Below are 22,175 nucleotides of genomic sequence, written 5' to 3' on the forward strand. Positions count from 1 at the left end.
AAGCAAAAATCTAATAAATCCATATAAACTGCCTTCTGCCTTTTTTTCTCCGGCTTACCTAAATGACTAATTAGAGGAATTTTGATCAGGTACTGCATGAACTCCACCTTCATTCTCCCCTTCCACTGTAATACCTACAAATCTGCGTCAAAATCTCTCATAATTATGAAATTTATTAGGTAGAAAAAATAAGACTTTTAGAGAGGAAACTTCTCCTGCCATCCCCTGGAGTCTTGCTACAGAAATAAAAAACTAGGTGCGGGGTACGTAAGTCTGTATCTCACTAGACTGCTAAACGCCCTATAGAAAATGGGAAGTCTGTTGTTAGCCAACGGAATTAAGTCTTTCTTGTCATTAATAACAGACAAATTTCTAAAGGTTTTCAGAGTGGAAGATTTATCAGTAAGAATATTAGCATGATTTATGAGTTAACGTCCTGTACAGAGGAGCCTCATTTTCCAGGCGTGCTCCCATGACTTTGCAACAGCACGTGCCTCGGTGGCACCACGCTCCTCCGAAGGGCGAAGGTCCCCTAAATTACACATCAACTCCACTGAACACCACTAGGAATCAGAGCTGCGCCGCTCAAATTGCCTTCCTAGGGTTCAGATGCTAACGATGGAAAACAGCAGCGAGTTTTATCTCCTAAACGAGGTGCCATGAACCCAAAAGCCGGCATTAGCTTGATGACTTGCATATAAGGATCTTAACCTCTTACGCTTTCCACTGTAATTCAGTTTAACAGCCTTGTTGCAGCCAAGGTTTTCAGGACTAAAACATACCTCCCATTTGATTAAATACAGATTTTATTTAAATTTGCATTAATGGCCTTTCACATTACAGTAAATAACTCAAATTATTTTCTATGTTCTACTGCTCCTAATCCCCCCACCCCTCCTCCAAATTCCACTGTAGTTTGGTCTGAGATGCTAGAATCCAATTCATATCCACAACAGGGAATGGATACATAAAAAAAAAAATGCAGAGAAATCTCAAGAATCAACATTGTTCAAAAAAATCCACAGCAAATTGTTTCCATGCTTCATGTTCTCCCAAGAGGTTTGTATTTTCCAGAAGACAAGTCAAGAGAGCAAACCTCATGGCATTTCCTGTGCTTCAGCACCGTGCCCCAAATCACTGTTGCTGATTTGAAGGGGAGAAGGAATGCAAAATATCTTCAAGAACGTAATTTTCCAACTTCTCCTGTGGCCTCCTCTTAAAGATCTCAGAGTGTGTGCGTGTACCGTGTTAAAACCCAAGAGACCACAGATTTCCACTGGAAAAATGCAACAGTACAGCCCGTGGATGCATTTGCACCCACTGCAAGTGTTCAGCCCCACCAGGAGATGAGAAATTATCTTAAAACAAGTTCTGTCTGAAGGCTGTGATCAAAGTGACCGAAGATGTCACCTTTTCACACGTTTTTCCTTCAGTATTACTGAGCACAGGACTCCTTCCCATCGGGAAGGAGCCACAGCCCCTATCTCTGATGGATCTCCCTCTATATAGGTTTTTCTATTTCCTTCACTCTGCTTCAGCAGCAATATAAACCCACCATGCCATATCAAAATATTAATGATAATCCCCTCCGCCACCGCCTGCATCTGATTTAACAGGGTATTACTATTAAGCTACAGCATGTGGCTGAACTTCAAATGGAAGTCCTCGGGATTTTTCTACTTGAATATTTCGGAGAATTGAGGCACAAATAACATATTCAACTGCTAAACTTAAACTAGTGTGTCCTCACACACGCTGCAATTTTATTTTTTTGAACCAATACAGTCCAAGTGCATTAATCAGTGAGATGCCACAGTTGCCTCCGAGAAATGGGTCTCTTGATCCTTTCCAGTTAACAGAAAGTGTTAATTGCTGAGCTACCTGATACTGTAAATACAAGCAACGGGATGAAATCACGTTACAATTCTCTCCTCTATTTCACTTGCCATTTCTCAAACCCAGGAATGATCATAGTTCTACCATTTCTAGACTAGCCGCTGCTTCACATTTGAAAATTCTCTACTGAATCCTTCCACACCACCGAAGTTAGTTATTTAAAAATAAAGAACCCACCCAGAGGCCATACTAGGTTTCTCATGCAATCTTGCTGCCGTGTTGGGTTAGGATATAACTGCATACTGGCTTCAAAAACTAAAAATAATTGTCAGCACCTATTGTCCGAGAAGAATCCAAACAGCACCATACCTGCTAGCAGCACAAACCGTAGGGTTTCTTAGCTGTAAAAGCTGAATTTCCCGACTTATTTATCCAATAAGCTCAACACAGTTTGAGGGTAGTTTTACTAGGAGAGTGCTGATGCTAGTCCATCCCACTGAAGCTGTGACAAACTACCAACTTGTTCATTATTTACTTCCTATTCCTCATAAATATATCCTAGACTGGTCACTTTGATGTTCTGACATATTTGCATCAGGAAGCTAGCATATGAGCTGTAATTCTCAAGCACCTGCCCTGTTTCTATGGTGCCATATAATATCAATGACTGGCCAAAACACAATACCAGCAATTTGTTGGGTTTGAGAGGATGATCAATAAATGCCAGGGAAGTTGCTTCTTCATCCTATTTACAGGACAGAAAAACCAGTCCTGGACTCTTTAAGTGTTCTTCTTTTGAGTATCACAGTGTTAACAAACCTGCTTATTATTGATTCAAGTTTTGAATTAAAATTCAGTGAAAGCTTGAAAAATTGGATTTAAATTTAAGGGGACTACTTCACCGGCACCTGGACTGGTTTGGCAATTTGCTACTTCATTTCAGTCATCTTGCTACCAGCGTTCTTCCCGATCCAGGAAGTTTACATCCATCTCGTTACAAAATCCTTACCAAATCACATCAGCGGGGTTTGTCAAGGCAAAAAAAAAAAAAAATAAGAAATAAGTTCTGCCTGCCTATCAGCTCGGCAGCAGCAAGGTCAGCAGAACAGAGGCGAGCGGGCCACTTACCGACACCCCGTTAAAGACCCAGTCGCCCACAGCTCCTGTTACCACTGTAAAGACAACTGCCTGAAATTACGATTTCGAAACACAAGCCCGAACGCTGTTTGCAGAATGTTTTAATTGCAGAAAGCTTCTGCCACCCTGGCTGGGACTGCCGAGATGAGTAACGAGGCTGACCACGGCCCCTCTTTGGCACGGCTCCTGCTCAGCTTACACTTGCCAGTGGTCCGCTCATCCGAGGTTTTCATTGAATTATAGTTCTCTCAACATCTCCTTAATAGCTTAAAACTTCCTGTATTTGTTTTACTGGTTTCTGCATGTTTATTTAAAAGGAAACAATCCATTGTACGTTAAGAATATGGGAAAAGATATTAATAGTAAAGGTTTTTTGCACATACAGTTCAGCGAGGAGGGTAATTTTCCAACCTTATGCAGCTAGTTTTAGATAAGAAAGCCATTTCTTACACTCTGTGTCTTAAAGTAGAGAAGAATTTAAGGACTGGGAAAAAATACAGGATCCACGCAATCAACATGAAATCATAACAGCAATCTAAAAGCTTGCTCCTGCTAATGTCTTGATTAATCATCTATCTTTTCACCTGCCAAACGAACAGAGGCTGCTAGCTTCAAATGAAAAAAGAATTTACATACTACAAGTAACTTCAGTGTGGGGAGGAAAGAAGGGAAAAGGTAGACAGAAGTTTCATGCCCTGAAGTAGTTGAATATACTGGAATAAAAATTATACAGAATGAGAAACATTTGATTCTTACTCTTTTTGCTTATTGTGAAACGTTAGATGTCTTTCAAAGCTAAAATATGAACTTTTCTAAAGCTCTTTCCTTCTCTTGAAAAAAGAGTCCAAAGATTTCCAACTAAACATAACAGAGTGAACTCTAAAGCTGTAAGGATGCCCTGATCCAAACAGGTCCCTACAGGTTTGACATCTTAATCTGGACTGTTGAAGGTGTGAGAAAATTGTCCTGGAACCCAGGGGCAGGGCTCCTCCTTGGCTAACAAAACAAGAGAAGGCTGCTGCTGCTGCCCTCCTCAACCCACACTCCCAGGGTAGTCCTGCCAGCATCACTCGTCACTTAACAAAAAAATTATTTCTGAACAAGGTTACAAACATTTCCTGTATCATTACGCTTGAACACCATGCATAGTATCCTTCAAACGTATGGAAACCTCTTTAGTTCAAGAAAAGCTGAGAGCCCCCCGGTTTTTAAATGAAAGCAAAAGTTAAAATTTGAGCAAGAAAAAAGGCGTTGCATCCGTTGCTGAAATTCAACAAGTCTTGAAACAAAATCACCATCGTGGTAGCTAATCAGATTTAATTCTGTCAATAGCATCTGCTAACAAGTAAAACAACATTTTAAATTACCTTTGATATTATAAAATACAAGTCCTACACACACTGCATCAGCTTCTTGTGAACCAGACGACCACTGATCTGGGCACAAGCCACTTCTTCCCCCGACACATCCCACAACAACTGTCTGTACTGCCTTTATTTCTTCTTCCTAGAGCATCCAAAGCAAACTCTCATCTTGCCAGAATAAAGCACCGTATGTCAGGTCCGTATATTTCTGTTGGTACTGCAAGAGTAATAAACACCTCCACTGCTAAAGAACAGCACTGTGATCCAGATAAGGCTTTTCAACAAAAGCTCCACTGAAATAACACTGCGGCACCCCACTAATATCTCCAGTGCTTCTGTAAGTAAATCTAACCCTGGTTAAGCCAAACCTGTAACTTCAGAGGGTATGAAAACAAAACTTACTCCTTTCCTTGCAAGGGGGGTTTGGAAAGGAAATGCCAGACAGACCGTAAGCAAATCCAGTGTTAGTTTGGGGTGATACAACTATTCCTTTACCTTCCAAAGAACAGCCCATTAAAAACGTGACGGTCCAGAATTACAAACGGCCTATTTTGAACATATACAAATATACACGGGCACAGCAGGCACTAAAAACCCGTGCCCAACTTCACTTACCATAAGGCCGACTTCACACAAGCCCCCGACAAACCAGAGGGCTACATGGTCACATACAGAGCAGCATTTGCTTTCTACGGCATTTTTTAGAAGTATTCGACAGGAGCAGACACGTAATTCTTTATTAAACAATCAAAGACAACAAAAGCAAGTTTCTGTTGTCCCATCGTATTATACTACTAATCCTCTTTGGATGGCAATCAAAAGACCCCGAAATGCCAAGCTATGGAAGCGTATTTCCAAGCAGTGGTAGCCTCTGGCTCTTTGGCTACGCCTTCAGTCTGTTGCTTTGGCAGACAGGAGTAATCCTGGTCTCTCAAATGGCAAATTCCCAGTGTACTTACCAGGGCTATCTCAGACTTCTTTATTTTACTTAAATGGCATTTTAATTGCAATAAACCATTTTTTTTCTCCTCTGGAAGAGGCAAGTAGGTTACTACTGTTGCATTCCAGACTGCATTCTAGAAATGCATTTTTCTACATCATCTATTGCCCACATGCCAAGCTTTCATCTGAGACAGTGTCAGCAGTTACTTAAACACAGCACCTTAGTGGACTGTTTAAACAGGAAATTAGATGTACTATTTCCTCCGATACCTCTCCAAAAACAACTAAACCCATTCTGTATCTTCCCTGAGCTATTACTTACACAGGAAACTTAAATGCTACGCAAGTGTAGCAGCCACGGCTGTGGCCACATAGCAGTTTAAAGCACATATATAGTAGAATATTTATATCATCATTTTACATCATTCGCATGAAAACTAAAATGAACATTTTGAAATAAGTGGAAGCATTCAAGTAAGATGCCATTAGAAAGTGTGGTGATAATAAGCTGTACAAATTAGTGAGTGCGGTGGGCTGGCATCAAGGTTGGAAGACTGGGAGATGCCATCCCTAGGCTGCGTCTTGGTGCCCAGGAAAAAAAAAGAAAAAAAAAAAAAAAAAAAAAAAAAAAAAAAAAAAGTGAAACAGCCTGACTTAGTTATTTTAGTCTCTCTCATTAGAAATTGCAGGCTGCCTAGAGATAATGTAATGAATTAGAGCAGAATTGGGTAAGAAATGGAGTGTCAAGAACAGGGAGAAACGTAGACAGGACGGGGTCCAATATTTCTGGAATAATCATATTATGCCACAAATAGCAGAGACAGAAGGCATCATTGTGTACACCCCGTGCTGTCAGGAGGTACCTGTAAATCCCACCAGCAAGGACCCTGTGAGCCACACTGCTCGGTGTATCTGCCACGGGATGTGGAAGCGTGTTGTCATGCTTACCGGACCGATGACCTAACGAAGGGATTGAGCCCCCTCACCCCGTCCCTTATTTTTAGGCTGGAAATCATTTGTCAGGAGACTCAGTCAGAAACACTGTGCGATGCACTGCAAACCCATATGAAACTTTGTTCCGTTGTTCCGTGTTTTAACATGCAATCCCACGGAATAAAACTCTTAACTCATAACTAAGGACTTTGTTGCCAAACAATTAAAGAAACAAATATCATACTGTAGGATCAAAGATGAAGAATATTGTCTCTAAGAACTAGAAGGTCCTCAAAATTAATACCTAGCTATTACTGGTTTCAGTTTTAACAAGCCTCATGCAAAGGAAGTCATCGTGCAGTCATCTGGATTTTCCAGATATGTTCATCACTTCAAAAAATAAACTCAAGGTACTAGTCAACATTTTAAGATCTACTCCTTAATTACCATTGAAGTGCTTGCGGTAAAAGCGTGTATACACTTTTTAATGAGAGGAGGTTATATACTCAGCACTGAGAAATACTCAACTGAACTGCCAAAACTACCACCTGATGTATATGCATGCATACATACCTACAGCAAGACCGCAGTGCACAACTGGTACAGGGGTCAGCTGTGTATGTAAATATGGCAACTACTCTAACACAAGGAAAAGAGATGAAATTTTAATCAAATGAGACTCGTATCAGGTTCAGGGGAACTGAAAATGGGCTAAAAATGAAAAAATCTAGCAGAAGAATGACTTTAATATTAGGTAACATTTCAAATTTTTATCACCTAAATCCACAAAATTCTTGATGTGCTCCTTCTTGTGTTCTCTGCAGAGCTGAAGTCAGGACGAGCTAAATAAAAGATAATGCAACTAGGCATAACACAATAAAAGATATTACCTTCACAATGCATTATTGCTGCCAATTATAAGAATCACTTCAACTTAATTTCAAAGGCACAATCACCCTCAACTGTAACAGTCTCTTTTTTAAATTTCAAACAGTATTACATTAAGGCAATAACTCACCTTCCAGCTATAATATCAGTCTCCCTTATTGCAAAAATGCATTTCATAAATACTTCTCATCGACAAGTCAAGCTAATTCAGGTTAATTTTATTGTATTTTGGTGCTATCTCACATTTGTGTGCAATTACCTTTATCATTTTATTGCCATGCCAGAAAGTAATCAGAACAATTATTTGAAAAAAGGAGGTATATAAATTCTAAATCACACTTGCTGGCATTTTTGATAAAATAGCAGCTTTATCTCAGAAAGTGGCAGGGACATTGGATAAATCATGCATCAGTCAAGTGTAGCTGACCCCCAAGTGCATTGCACAATATCAGGAGTGCTTCAAAAGAAACTTTCCTATATAATCCATCATTCTTTATAATACCAAAATAGCTATACCTGAAGAGTAGGAGCTAGAGAATAATAACAAAATAAATCTAAGCAATATGAAGAAAACCATTAATAGTGCTCCTTAAGCCGAAGGAGAGTCAGGAATCTGAACTGCGTTCAAGGAAAGAATTTCATTGAAATTTTTGAAGTGAGTAGAACAGCTTTAAACAAATGAGGCTGCAAACTGTATTAAGAATTCACTAAAAATACAAATACATCTAGAGGAAAATAAATACACACAAAGGACAGGTGTCAAAAAGACTCCTACAAAAACACAAGATTAGAGTCTTGGCATACATAACTGAATTTTCCCATCATTATCAATCTCGGTTCGATTCAGGACAGCATGGCCAGGCGTTTCACTGCATTAACAGAGCAAAGCATCAGAGTTAGTACAAGGATCTATTTACTGCGTTTAAATATAGTAGCTAAAAAGAAATCCAGAGAGGAACAGAATGAACCTTAAGTTTCTCGTGAAATAAAAAAAAAAAAAAAAAAATGCTAGATTGTCATAAGACCACCACAAACCCCAAAACCTCCTAAATACAGAGCCATCCCTGATGTACGCTCACGCACAGAACTACGGGCACATTTCAGCTTCTTCCACACAAACCCAACACACGTCTCTGCTCACCCCAACAGACTCGGGGATCGAGCGGGAGACAAATACAGAGCCTGTGGAAAATGCCCACGTCTGGCTGCTTCCCGAAACCGTTTTTCAGCAACCTGCTTAAAAACTGTTCAGCACATTGCATCGGTGATAATTGATTCCTGCAAAAACCGTATGCTGGGCATGTGTTGTGTGTCACACCGACGGGTGGTTGTGCTCAAAGTAAAACTGTAGGCTAGCCACACACCATGAATATCACTGAAGAAACATGAGCGACATTACACACATATTTAATATACATCCAGAAAGGGGGGAAAGAGGACCAGAGAGCAGAGGAGCCTGGGCTGGGTCTGCCCAGCCCCCAGCAAACCCCCACTCCCCACGGCACATGGGGCTGCGAGGGTTCACGTGTTTTACCTTAAACCTGCTGCTTTTCCACATATCAAAAGAGGAAAATTCCCCTAACAGCCAATGCTGCACCTTTCAACTAGAAGTGAGAGTGGGAGAAATGAAAAGGTTAGATAATAAATGATTAGTTTCATGTGGCTTGCCAGCTATATCACACCTAGCTCTGAGAGGGAACTAGTGATTCTTCCTGCCATGCTCAGTTGTGTAGAAGGTAATCAAATATTTCTCTGCCATTATTTCAGGTACCTGCTAAAAGATGTTTGCAACTGGAAGATACATAAATATAACTAAACAGATGATTGTTTCATAGAAAAAAGTGAAGCAAGCTTTTGTTTTCCTGAATTTCTTCCTCAACCCTTCCATTTAAAACAAAACAAAACAAAAAAATTCTTTTGTGGAAATGAGAAAGAAAATCTTCTACAAAGGTGCAGAAGACACGGAATATGCCAAAACACTACTTCTCTAAGCTACGTTACATTACGTAAAACAGATTAATACCACAACAGTTGCCACTATTATTATTTTTAACAGTGACAGAAGTTGCCATCAGGAATAGTCAGATATGCAAGTTTGATCGTACTAGCAATATTTTCCTAGAGGAGCATTACTAATGTTACAAAAATAGTTATTCCACAGAAAAAAAAGATGTATTTGTATCTACAAAGTTCATTTTCATTATCTGAAGAATATAGTTATTGACTAAACATGTGTTGATGCCTTTCTTTCAGGAAGGCAAATTGTTCTTTATTTCTTGATAAACAGCCATGCTTTCTTATTTTACTAGAAAGTTACTGCCCTACACTTACCTCACTGCAGCATCAAGCCACAAAATCAAGCCTGGTTTTCAATAAATACGGTATTTATTAGGAAATGGAAGCAAACAGCTAACATATAACTGAAAATGTAGCATTGCCCTGTTAGTATATGCTCTGTGGCAGACAGATACGTGACGGGGAAAGGTCCACTGATGCCTGTTACCAACCATGACAGAGCTACAGAGATTTACAATGCAGCATCAATCTTGTCAACTGGATTCTTAATACTGACTGCTGGACACTGGGGAAAAAAACAAACTATGTTACATGAACTCTTCTGTAATGCTGGACTTTCAGTATACACCTAAATGCAAGGAAATTTTACTAGAAACTTACATTTGGAACAAGCCTTGATGCCATGGTAGATGAAAGGTCTCCACCTGTAAGGAAAAAAATTCACAGTTAGATTGAGATTTAATTTGAATTCCACAGGAAGACCAGTGTATGTCAACAGTGTCATTCCCCTTATAACCAACTCAATACCAGTTTTTTAAATGGGCTCTAAGTTCCAGTACATGTAATTTCAAAAAGGGAACTTGATTTTTTTACAAGTAACCACGATTTTTCATCTTCATTAGTTCATCTACTGCTTGTCATGAGTCAAAGAAAAAATCAACAGATGGTACAGTGAAGACTTCTTCCGTAGCAAGGACCACACAGCTCTGATGTTTTGAATAATGCCTTAAAAGATATAGTGTTCATTTAAGAAATATTTGTACGAGCAGCAACAATGCACTCCTGAGTTACCTGGTAAAATAAACAACCTTTCGTGAGTTAGGAAATAACATATGTCAAAGCACAAAACCAAGCCACTTTCTTAAATTATTTTCTGGGTTTAAAAGTACAGATGGCAAAACACTAAGAAAGTACCTAAGAAATGTCAACTTCACTTATTCTAACTCTAATCTTCAACAGTATCATTATTTACATATCATTAGCAAAAAATACAACAGGGTCTTCTTTGCTCTCTCCTTTGAAATAAAGGATGGTGGCTATTACCTTGGCATTTCATTCTTCCCCGCTCTATCCCCTTTCCAGTGCTATTTAGTCAAGATCGCTGTATCTTTGCTAAGATGTGCTATAAACATGACATTTTTGAAAATCAGGGAGTTTATCTGACAAAGCTCAGCCTCAGAGTCCTGACTCACAGCCAGCGTCAATGGGAACTCTTCCACTTAAGTCAGGGAACTCACTACTCCACAGGAGAGGGTAACTGTATCCGCTTAAGGAATAATAAATCTCTTAAAAGAAATGATACACTTGCCTGAGGCTTTCCAGGTCCTCTCAAACACTTCAAGCCTTGAAGTCCAAGGCCATGACAGAACTTATAGCCATTTCCAAAGTACTTACAAGAAAACAGTAATATTTAATATTAATATTGCATCTTAATTATTTTAAGAGTTTAAAATTAAGATCCTGAGTAATTAGTACTTTAAATATACTAACAGTGATATCCTTGCAAGATAGGCATCGCAAAGATCACTCGTTCCATTTTTAAACGTGACTAAGTCAGGCAGATGAGCAACCTAATATAATATTACTTAAAATATCTGTGGTAGGGCTAAAAATAAAATAGCAATTTATTTCTATTGTCAGTTCAGAGCTTTGACTTTCAAGGTGTGTAGTAACACTCGGGTTTTTTTCAGATTTTTTCTGAAGGATAAAGCTAGACAGTTCGCCTCAAAAAGCAGATTTATCCAGCATCTCATTTCAAACATGGGCTAAACACCAAAGAGAAGTACAGTGTGGAAGTGCACTGCATTACGCCGGCGTTACTGAGGGACACCCGGGTCTGCCCTCTGCCTTTGCTACCCCTGCCCAGGAGGCCAGGGCGCACAGGACATTATTTTTGCCCCTCTTCCCATCTCCTGCCAGCTGATCTGATGGCGTACCCTGCTCTGGGTTCTGGTGAGAGCCTCTCGCTCCCCATCTTCCCACTGGGAAAGGAAGTTTTTCCAAGATAGCAGCTACTCGTGGGTGGATGAAGGGCTGCTCCCTCAGGTCAGCCAGACAACAATCATTCACCCCGGCTCAAGGAACTCAGAGCCCAGCAGACATCTCTGGGACAAAACTGGTCAGAAACATCCCTTTTCATAACAATTTTTTTGTTTTATATTTACTTGCAACACAGCCTCTCTCCCTGCTTACAAAAGCAAGCGTGCCAAATGCCAAGATCAAGTTAAATTTCAAGTTGCTTTAAATAGCATCTCGTTTGTGGCGATGACAGCAGTTTAACGGCTAGCCAGGTTCCACATGATGTATTAATTCTCAGATAAAAATCTCTGCACACCCCCATAAGGATGCTCACACTCACATACTTTTAAGTGCAATCCACACAGAGCTCAAGAGTAAACCCAGATCAGTCACCAAAAATTCCTTCAATAGTTGTAGGCAACTCCCCTTGACACTTCCTTAGTACAATAGTCTCTCAAAAGCATGAGTAAAGGTACTCGGCTTCTCCTCAGTGTGGGAGATTCATGCCGAGGTCTCCCCGAATGGTATTTTTGACCTCCTGAACCAGAGAATACAAAGTGACTTTGAGTGTAAGCACGTACAGCTCACGAGGGATGCAATGTCTGCTGGAGAAACTGAGCCCAGCTTCAAGGAGATGAGGCTTCGAGAATAGGAAATGGGTTCCAGCTTTAAGAGAAAAAGTTCTTGCAAAAGGACTAGGTAGCACCTCATCTGTCAGTGCAGCTGCTCGTTCCCTGCTGGTAAAACCCAAGAAACAGGGCGACACACTGGGGCCCAACCAAGACCTTGGTGAGGCTGGTGGCTGAGAAGGACAAATTAACCCAAAGGCTGCACAGTGCCTAAGGAGAGCTGGAGATTGATTAGTGTTCATGACCTATTTCTCTCCCAGGTTGAGCTTAACCATCTGCTAGTCCAGAATGGCCTTCGTCCAATGACAGGGAACTTGGGCAAAGCCAGAGATGCCCAAGCCATGGTGGTTAGAAGACTACCTGCAGCTGTAGAGGGGAAACCCGTACAAGACCACTGCTGTAGTCGGAAGGCTAGAAAAATCCAAAAGATCACTCCAAAACGCATCTCAACCTTGCAAAGACTGTCTTGGAAGAGGCCAATATATGCACTGCTAACTGCTTTTCACATTTTGTTGAAGGGCTCCCCTGAGGTTGACTTTGAAGAACCAAATACCTCTTCTGAATGGCACAGGAATTGCCACTGATCAAATTCAATCATGACGCCTCACTCTGGATCACTTTGCAGAAACTGAGACACCAGAATCACTGGACCCATCTTAGAAGACTGAAACCTTACTCTCAGCAACCCCTTCACCAAAATGGAAAATTTCCTCCTACATTTGCACAGAGGATAAACCAAAGGGATCGATTAACAAGCAGAAGTGAGGGTGGAAAAAAAAAAATTAAAAAAAAAAATAAAAATAAAAAAAAAAAGAGTAATTTGTCCCCATCCTCACTAGCTCAGGGCTGCCTGACTCAGACCACTGAAGCCCATCTCCTGTTGAGCTCCTGCCCCAGCTCCCCTTGGCCTTTCAGCCAAGACGTGCCCAAGCTCCCCAGAACTTCTGTTCCCACCCAAGAGCTGTGCTGAGGCTGAAGCCCAACTGCCGAGCAGCCAGGCAGCAGGATACTCCTGAGACACCTGGAAGATACACAAATGCCTTCAGGCACTGACTAGAAGCTCTTGCACAGCAGGAGATGAGATGGTACAGGAAGCTAATATATCACAGACCCACCCTGTGAGCATTCCAAACCTCTGAGTATGTCAACGGACCAAAAATTTATAGAAAAGTCAGAGGTTACATCAAAAATCAGATCTTTAAAGGCCATGAAAAATTTCAGCCATAATTTGTTGATAGTCTAGAACAGAAGTTCTCGGGGTTTGAGACACTTTCCTGTTTACTTTCACAGGACTGCAGCCTGGAAAGTACATGTGATGGCAGCACTACCGTGAGGACTCTTAGATTTATAAAAAGTATTTTTCTCAGTTCATCAACTTTTAAAGAGTAAAGGAAGATTCTCCTTGAAAGACAAGTCCTCAGGATCCGCAGAACATAATACTCTCTGGTTTCAGTGCTAAAATTTAAAAACAGCTATTATATCAAGGCAGTATATGAATAAAATTCCATATGAAAACATTTAAAGTACATTAGATTTTTGGTCAAGATGAAAGACTGAAAAAAACTCAAGCAATCTATTCTAATTGGGTTCCCATGGTAACTGTACAATTGGGTTTTTCAGTATAACATCCCAAAGGCCCAATGCACACTTGTAAAATATACTTCAAACAGCCTGAATTGTTTTTACATTACAGCACTCCCAGGAAGATCAATTACTATACATCCCCACCCTAACTATTAGTGGCAGGAGATGTTAACACTATTGGCCATATTAACATAAGTCATGTAAAAAACACCACATATCACCATCATTATATAAAACTAATTACACACTTCAGATTCATCAAACATGTTCTGAGTAATAAACCAATACTAGACTTGTCACAAGATCATGTTTGCTGAATGTTAGAAATCAACCCCAAATACATGCCAAACAATTTTGCTTCTCATATTGATTTCAAGGATAAACAGAATCAATCATTAATAATTACATTATAAGATGACCCATAGGGTTAATCATATTCTTAGAAACTCTCACTATGGAATCAAATATAGCTGCACAAAAAGACAACTGAAAAGCATTCAAATCCAGGCTGTAAGTATTACCAATAACATAAACCAAGGTGCATTCACTAACACGCAACTCGTGTAATTGGTGAAAACAAAATAGTACTACTATTAAAAAAAAAAAAAAAAAAAAAAAAAAAAAAAAAAAAAAAAACCACAAGCCTTTATTTAAAAAAGTTCCTCTCAGATTAACACTTTGCTTTGTCAGACCTCAGTGCCACTTTCTGAAAGCACAACATGGGCAGTAGAACCAGCTTGTCCTTCCAGACAAGCCTTCCATCCCACCACCTAAACCTCAAAGCTACAAGGAGATGATGATCCACGCTGCCTAAGTAGGATTCAAACCCAACTAAGTCACTTATCTTCCGGGGGGGGAAAAAAAAAAAAGCAAAGCAAAACAACAGCAACAAAACAAACAAACCAAACCAAACCAACCAAAAAAACACAAATGAAAAAACCCCAAACAACTATGGCCAGTTTGAATAAAGTCCATCTCCTTTCTCAACCAACCTGCCAGAAATCTTGGTATTTCACCGAGTGAAGCCAGCAAATAACCAGAGGTAGCTCTGGTGTCAGCAGGAGGCTGTGTAAGAGATTTCCGTTTTCCCCCCACCCTTCCCACTAAATTCTATGCGATTATACTAAACTCCAGTGGGGAAAAGACAAAGGGGAAATGGAAGTTTTGTCAGTTGTTTCTCCAGGACGCTGCCCACTGTCTAAAAAAGATGCCGTCGGCCACTGCCAGCCCACTGCAGCCAAGGTGAGTCTGTGCATCTCACGGGTATTTTCAGATGCTGTACCACCTTGTGGTTTTTATACATGAAACAGAAATTAATCTTTTCACAGGGCCTTAAGTATACTTTAGGTGTTTATTAAAAAGTTTAACTAATTAACAGACCTTCTGCATACTTGAATATACAAACAATCAAAGATAACGTTACTGTTTGCATTGTACTGACTGATCTAAAGCAGTCAGATAATTTAAATATTATTGAATGATGATTATGCAGCAGCAACATTTACAAGACAGCACTAATACTTGCTATCTGCTAATGCAGCTACCTGGAGGGAGTTAAATTTGCACTCGGAGCATGTAGATGGCACGATTCAGAAAACAAAGCAGATCTGACTTCAGTGTGCTGTGCTGCTAAAACACACTGCTTTACCAAAAGACTGATTTCATTAATCTGAGCATAATGCACTGAATAGTGGCATGTGAATAATACTTAAAACCTGAAAATGCACCCATCAGGCAAGACCAAAAGTCCATCTCTTCAGTATCCCATCTTCAACAGCCCCCACGGCACATAGCTACTGAGTACTGTAAAAAACAGGCGAAGCATTTTCTGATTTTTACTGGTACACCATCACGCCCCTCAAAAACGGGGGATTCAAACTTCCTGACTCAGAAGTGGGATTTCTGAATGTAAAGTAAAAGCCAGTTTCTGAGCCCAAACCCAGCATCCCCAGCTGCCCATCCCAAGACCCACAGCTCGGCCACACACCGGGCAGTGAACGTAACGCTGCGATCTGAACCGGCGCTCGCTGCTTCTCCGGATGCCGTCAGCTCCTGCTTTGAGAGAGGCAGAATTATTCTGTATTCCCCTCTGCCAAGCTGCCCAAGACTACAGGCCCTCTGTCAGCAGTGCTATTTTACTGCTATTTCACCTGAAAAGCAGAGGGGAAGTCAGAACCTTTGTAACAATGGACTCCCCTGTTCCTCCTGGAGATTAAAGGTGGCTTGTTCAGATCTAAGTATTTTTAATCACCTTCAGAACCTCCACTGCATTGGGGAGAATTTCAGCTGCATGTCCAAGTTTTACAAGTGACTTGAAAAGAAACCTGAGATTATTTATACCATTTAATTTGGCACAGCATAAATGAATAGATAGCAGACAGTCCTGACAGACATCAGGACAGGGTGCGTTTGCTCTGCTGATACAAAACAGTAAATAAGTAAAGAACTTGAAAAAGAATTATCAAAAAGCATCAACATGGTGACATATTTCCAAAGAAAATCTTTCACAGTTACTCAACTTCCATAAAACTCCAAAGCCACACAAGTTTTATTGACATTCAAATACATCTGACTTTTTTTAAACAGTAGTCCAGACCACACAAATAGATCATCAGTTTTAAAATTACAGTTTGTATTTCTGGAAAATACTTCAGTACAGGTTTGGTCTGGTTTTATAGTTTGGTTGCTCCTCCAGCTGTATGTTTGACTTAATACTGGCCCAAACGCAGCTGTGCTGGGTGATAACATTAGCCTTACAGGAACCAAACTTTAACACAGGATTTTTCCTTTCATTGGGAAGGTTTTGCTCATTGTACCTTCAGATAAATTAGCACAACCGAAGCCCTCGACTTCACAGGCAACCTTCACAGCTATCAGCAGTGGTAAGAAACTCAAGAACTAGAAGTTACATTCTCTTCACCGGTCCAGGTATCTTATGAACACTTGGTAAACTAGAGAATTGCACAATCCGTCAATAAAGTAAGCGTATTTTGAACTACTGTCCATATGACTCAATTTGTCAGTAAAAACTGCCACCAGCGCTGCGCTTGCAGAAAAATGTCCATAAATGCATTATTGCGACTGGCAGATCGATGTCCATAATAAAAACAAATAGATTTAACAAGTGCTTGCTTTTACGAGTTAGGCGATTGGTGGGATGTGTACTCAGCTTCACCCGACAACTTCTGGGAATGGGCAACACAGACCGGGTTCGGCACCTGCTGACTTCACCAGTGTTACAAACAGGAAATTATTCTAATGCAGGAAATCTTTAAAACGTATTAGATTGAATACTAATGCCTTCAGGATGTATTTAGAAGTTTCACACATTCAAAATTTAATGTATTGTTCTGTGAAATATAAAATGAGAGATGTTTACAATTACCTCAAGCAATGAGACTTTTTTTTTTTTTGCTTCGCTCTCTTTACAGAAAAGAAGTTTAATTTAGGTCAGCTGCATCCCAGGCAGAATGGCTCGTTAGTCCTGAGGCTGATGTTAAAACACCCCAACAAGTCAGGACATACAATTTGTTCCCACAAAGTTCTTACAGCACCAACACCAGAATGAGCACCACTGCTGAAACTACCTTTCAGACACCACAAGTGAGGATGTCACCGTTTGTGTCAGAGGTGGAGGACATGGCTCACAGGGAAATTCTGCACTGGGTAGAGCTCGAGCAGGTATAGCAGCCAGCGTATGGAGGTTTAATTCATAAACATCAGTCCTTCTCACTCAACCAAAACCCTGATTGCACAGGGAAAGAACAGTACAAAAACAGCCATCCATGCCCTTGACATGTTCTCCTTTGGATTTTCTGCATTACTGTTCCTTCTAACGGTTTTTCCCTTGTCACTGAAGTCAGTTTAAACAGAGTTTCTCTGGTGCAGCCTTTCCATCTTATCCACACTTCCCATAACAAACTTAATACTTTTTTCTGCACAAGTCCTTAAATTAGCCATTCAAGGAAACCCCGATAACCTTCCCAAAGGGCATGAGCTTCTCCTTCAGGCTACTATCCCTTTAGTGATGCCATTAACTGATTCTCTACATACGTTAAGCATTAAACAGTGGTGACAAGTTAATTACAGAGTTATCAAGAGATAAAGTAGTCACGGTAACACAAGTTGCAATATAACTACAACAGTTTCCTATAGAGCTTCTGTTCAGTTGCTGGTGTAATTGGTGTAATTAACTTGTCATGGATCAGAATGCAGATAGGAATTGCTAAAGCCACCTTGCAAGCTCACATGGCTACATCTTTTTTTCCTCTGAAGCTTGAAGCTTTTGGTAGAATTGTCCACATTTGGAACATTTCTGTTTGAAAACAAAGAAAACAAAACTTTTACTTGGAAAAACTGTGTCACAGACTGACAAAACATTCACAAGAAAACAAATAAGCAAATTTCACCCAACTGGATGTTTTTAAACAGAAGTGACCTGCATTACAGGGGTGGGGTTTTGCCCTGGAGGCAATAAGCTTTACAAACATCACAGTCAAACACACATTAAGGAATTTAAAAGATGAATCAAGCCAGAGCAGGGAGGGGGACCTGTTCAAGAGGGTAAAATTAAGACCTGAATAACTTGGGTTTAAAACAAGATATTCCGTGGTACCTGTGCTTCTGTTACGAGGCTGTAAGCACTACCCTGAAAACCAGAGCCAGGTTGTCCCACGTTTACTAACCCTTCAGGTCTTGACACAAGAGGCAGACGTAAAGGTGCATCATCTCTGCTCGCTTCTTCCCGCAGAGACCAGAGAGGAGCCTTCCCAAAGGGGTGCCCGGGGCGCAGGTGGGGGAACAGAGGTGCTAGAGGAGCCTTTCAGCTCCCAGTCCTCCTGCGGGCTTCCACACCACAGGGCAGGGAGGCACTGTCATGCGAGAGGAGATGCCTGATCATGGCCCTGCTTAAACTGCCTGTCCATGCAAGCGAGGGAAGACCAAAGGCCAGAGAGGCAGTTCAGAGCCCTTACACCGCCAGTTTTGGTCCCCCGTGCATTAAGGAGACAAGCAGGGCCGAGAGGCCAAAACCTTCATCAGGTTCACAAGGGAACCCTGTCATCCAAACAGACCCCGCCAGAAGATAACCCTCGTCTTCTGTGCAAGGGGGGCACAAGTCCGGGCCGCAAAAGCTGAGCTGCGACAGTCATCTCTAAACTAAGCGTTATAGCCCCGTTTATAAAATGGAGGCTTTCCTGCACGAGACCCTGGTAGCGACTGCACCTTACCATTTCACAAGGGCCTCCGCTTCACAAAAATAAGATCAAACTCGGCAACAGCTTTATTTGGTAGTCGGGGGCAAAAAAACAACAACAACAACAACAACAAAAAAAAAAAAAAAAAAAAAAAAAAAAGAGTAATTCTTTACATTTACTTTAATAACTGCGAGCAGTTACACCATCATCCCTGTTCTACAAACAGTTGCAGAGCTGGGCTTTTACGCCCATGGCGAAAGGCCGTTTTGATGTTAATATCAAGCTGACGGAGATTATTTTGGCGCGGCTTCGCAGCGACCTAAGGCGACCACAGGCCACCGCCATGCCTCCACCCCTCGCACCGCTCCATCCCCGGCCCGGGGGAAAACCCGGCCTTTTTAGGAGGGCCCCGGCTCCCACAGCCCCCACAAAACCGCTTCCCCTTGGGCGAGGGGGGGGGGGGTTGTTTCACAGAGCTGGGGCTTGGGCCAAGCTTTACAGCACCACCACCTCGCAGGAACGATCACCGGCCGACCCCTGGGCCTAGCGGATTCAAACAGGGCTGTTTCCTCTCCCTCGGGAAGAAGGGGGATGCCGGTGAATATGGATTTAAGGGAGGAAAGGAGCCGCCGCCGCTCGCCCCGCTGCCAGGCCCGGAGGCCCGCAGCCATCTTCCCGCCACCCCACCACCACCACCACCCCCACCCCCGCCCGCCATGAGGCGGCCGCCCCGGAGCCCCCGCACCCACCCGCGCACCTGCCCGCGAAGAGAAGGAGGGATGAACGGCGGAGAAACCGCCGGAGCGTCCCCCCCCCACGAACACCGCGGAAGGGGCTGTGCCTGCCGGGGCGGAGCCGCCGGGCCGGCCCCCTACTTCTTCTCCCCGCGGCCCGGAAGCCGGTGCCCGGGCGGGCGGAGCGGCCTAGGCGAGCGCGGCCTAACGCCCTCAGCGCCGGGCCGGGCGAGCTCGTCGCAGGGGCCGCCCCGGGCCGGGGGGGGTCACCCAAGTGGTTAGAAACACGGGTTTCTGCGAAAAAAGGCCAGCGGAAAATAACGGCCCGTGGGCTGTACCGCAGGAGGAGGCCGAGCCTGCTGCAGCTGTGGTGGTCGTGCACCTCAGTTTTTCTTTCAGGCGCTGAAATGTGTGCGGCTGCTGCCCCAAATCCACCACGCCTGGACGCAAAATGCAGGCCTTATAACTGAGTTTCTATTTTTTTAATTTATTATTATTTTTAAAATTGTCTGGGCTTGTCCTTTGTTCTGCTTGCACGTGACGGCAGGATGATGAAGGGCACCAGGCAAAGGCGGGCGGCGTGCAGGAATCGTCCCTTTTTGCTCATTTGCAAAGTTGAGGATGAGGACCGTGACTCAGACTGGAATTTGTGGAGGGGGAAGCATTTCACAAATTCCTGAAAGAGGAGAGAGGTGAAGGAGATAGGAGGGAGTGAAATGTCAGAGGAAAGCAGACTGGGGGGGGTGAGGTTTATTTGAGGTCATTAAAAAAAAAATCATCAGGACAAAATGTGCCAGTGAAGTTTGCAGCAAGAAACCACTGATTTTCAAGCCAGAGGATCTTTCACTGTCTGAAACTTAATCTGAGTTATATCAGCAAAAATTTTATTAGTCATGTTGTGTGACTCAGAAGCTCTCACAAAATGGAGGAATCCACTTGGGGAAAGATCAGAACAATTTTTAAAAAGTCATTACAGAATTCTGGCAATCCTTTTTTTTTCATAGGGAATGAACTCCATAAATAGAATGGCATGGAGTTAGTGCCTGTGTGTTAAATCTGATTCTAAAAAAAGTGTAAAATACGGTCCAAGATGCAGAAGTTCCCCTAATACAATTGAAAATACCTTTGCAGTGGTTGCACTTGGTGCAAGCTTACAAAAGGGCAACTACTCACACTGGTGTGTAATAGTACTGAGACACTCCTGCTGGTGTTAGAAGTCATATTTTTTAAAACGACACCTAGTTTTCCCTTTTGCTTTCTGGGCCGTTAACCTTGAGTCTCTCAAGGAAATGTAAGCAAGGAATGTTTACCACGCAGTCTTAGTTTCTTTACTATCTACCTAGGCAAAGCATTGGCCAAAAGTTGCTGTTGAAATTGTTCTCAGATAGTAAAAATGTCCGGAGCTTCCACACCACCCTGCTAATTGCAACCTGCAAACACCAATTTTGAACAAGATGGAAGTGATCCGTGAATCTGTGTGATCTATGAAGGATGAATTGCAATGAATATAAATGCTTTTAACAATGATAAATTCAGATCTCATGATATCAACAATTTACCAAGGGAATTTCATGTAAAGCAGCAAAGAAACCACATTAAAATAAAGGAAAAATACATGAAAAGATATTCCGTGTATGTAATAAATTGGAAACTTTTTCTAATCGGTTACAAACTGTTTGTAATAGGTTAGAGGCTTTTGGATCATGTTTTCTTTTTCATGCATCCAGAGTTCATCTTTATGACATTGCTTTTCAGTAGCTGTTAGCAAACATGATTCAAACTGTTGTGTTACTGTGTGATGCTCTATGCTGACAAGAGAAAATTAAGCTTTTCAGTAGTTCTAATGAAGCCCGTATTAATGGTAAATTAAAAGGTGCTGCCATTGCATGCCTCGTGCAAATGCAAAGGATAATGTGAAGATGATCTCATCTCTAAATGAAAGATCTCTTCAGTAACCTCTAGACTGGATGGGATGCCCTATAGATGGTTATTATTTTAGAAGGTAAATATCGAACTTCTCAAACCCTGATTTTTTTGTTTTTTCTTTTTTTGTTTTCTTGTTTTCTCAGAGATCTAAAAATCCAATCTCATGATGTGAATTAAAAGGAAGGAAGGTGGAGATTTCTGCGCTAAAGAGGTGTCTCTGCTGCTTGGCACAAAAAGCCCCAACCAAAATACGTTTATAAACCAACTGTTCTGAAAGCCGGTCTCCACAATCTTCTTTTCCTAAACGATCATCAGTTCTTTTTCGTCCTTTTCGTCCTTCAGATTATCGATACAAAGATCAGCCTTGCAGGTTGGTCTGGATTACTCCAGCCGAGAAGAGCATCCTACTGACCATCATGGCCATGGTAGATTTTAGCACTGACAGAAATGCTGCTTAAAAAGAAAACTTGATTAGCAGCAAAGTCCCTGAAGGACTGCTTTCCCACTGTGAACACGTGTCATCATCGTATAAGTAAATACATACCGATTGATGCAACCTTAAGTTAAATAAGAGGTTCTCAGGGACATCCACACAGTGAGTGCAAGTAGACCTAAGCTCACTTTGCCTCTGGTCTGAGCTAGATAGATCTGAGATATGATGGGAAGGGTATAGAGCTGCTTAATGCATGACAT

The 22,175-nt window shown here is 41.7% G+C and overlaps 1 protein-coding gene across 1 annotated transcript in view; it reads right to left on the reverse strand.

The window, feature by feature from the left end:
- Positions 1–19,724, reverse strand: part of MGMT (O-6-methylguanine-DNA methyltransferase) — a 170,303-nt gene extending 150,579 nt beyond the window's left edge. The window contains exons 1-2 of the mRNA XM_042788751.1: positions 19,580–19,724; positions 9,777–9,820 (exon numbers count right to left, since the gene is read on the reverse strand). Of these exons, the coding sequence (XP_042644685.1) occupies positions 9,777–9,800 (24 nt within the window). The 5' untranslated portion in view covers positions 9,801–9,820; positions 19,580–19,724. The remainder of the gene's footprint in view (positions 1–9,776; positions 9,821–19,579) is intronic.
- Positions 19,725–22,175: the final 2,451 nt, after the last annotated feature.

This window comes from Tyto alba, unplaced genomic scaffold, assembly GCF_018691265.1.
Source record: "Tyto alba isolate M040663 unplaced genomic scaffold, T.alba_DEE_v4.0 Super-Scaffold_1, whole genome shotgun sequence".
Taxonomy (NCBI): Eukaryota; Metazoa; Chordata; class Aves; order Strigiformes; family Tytonidae; genus Tyto; species Tyto alba.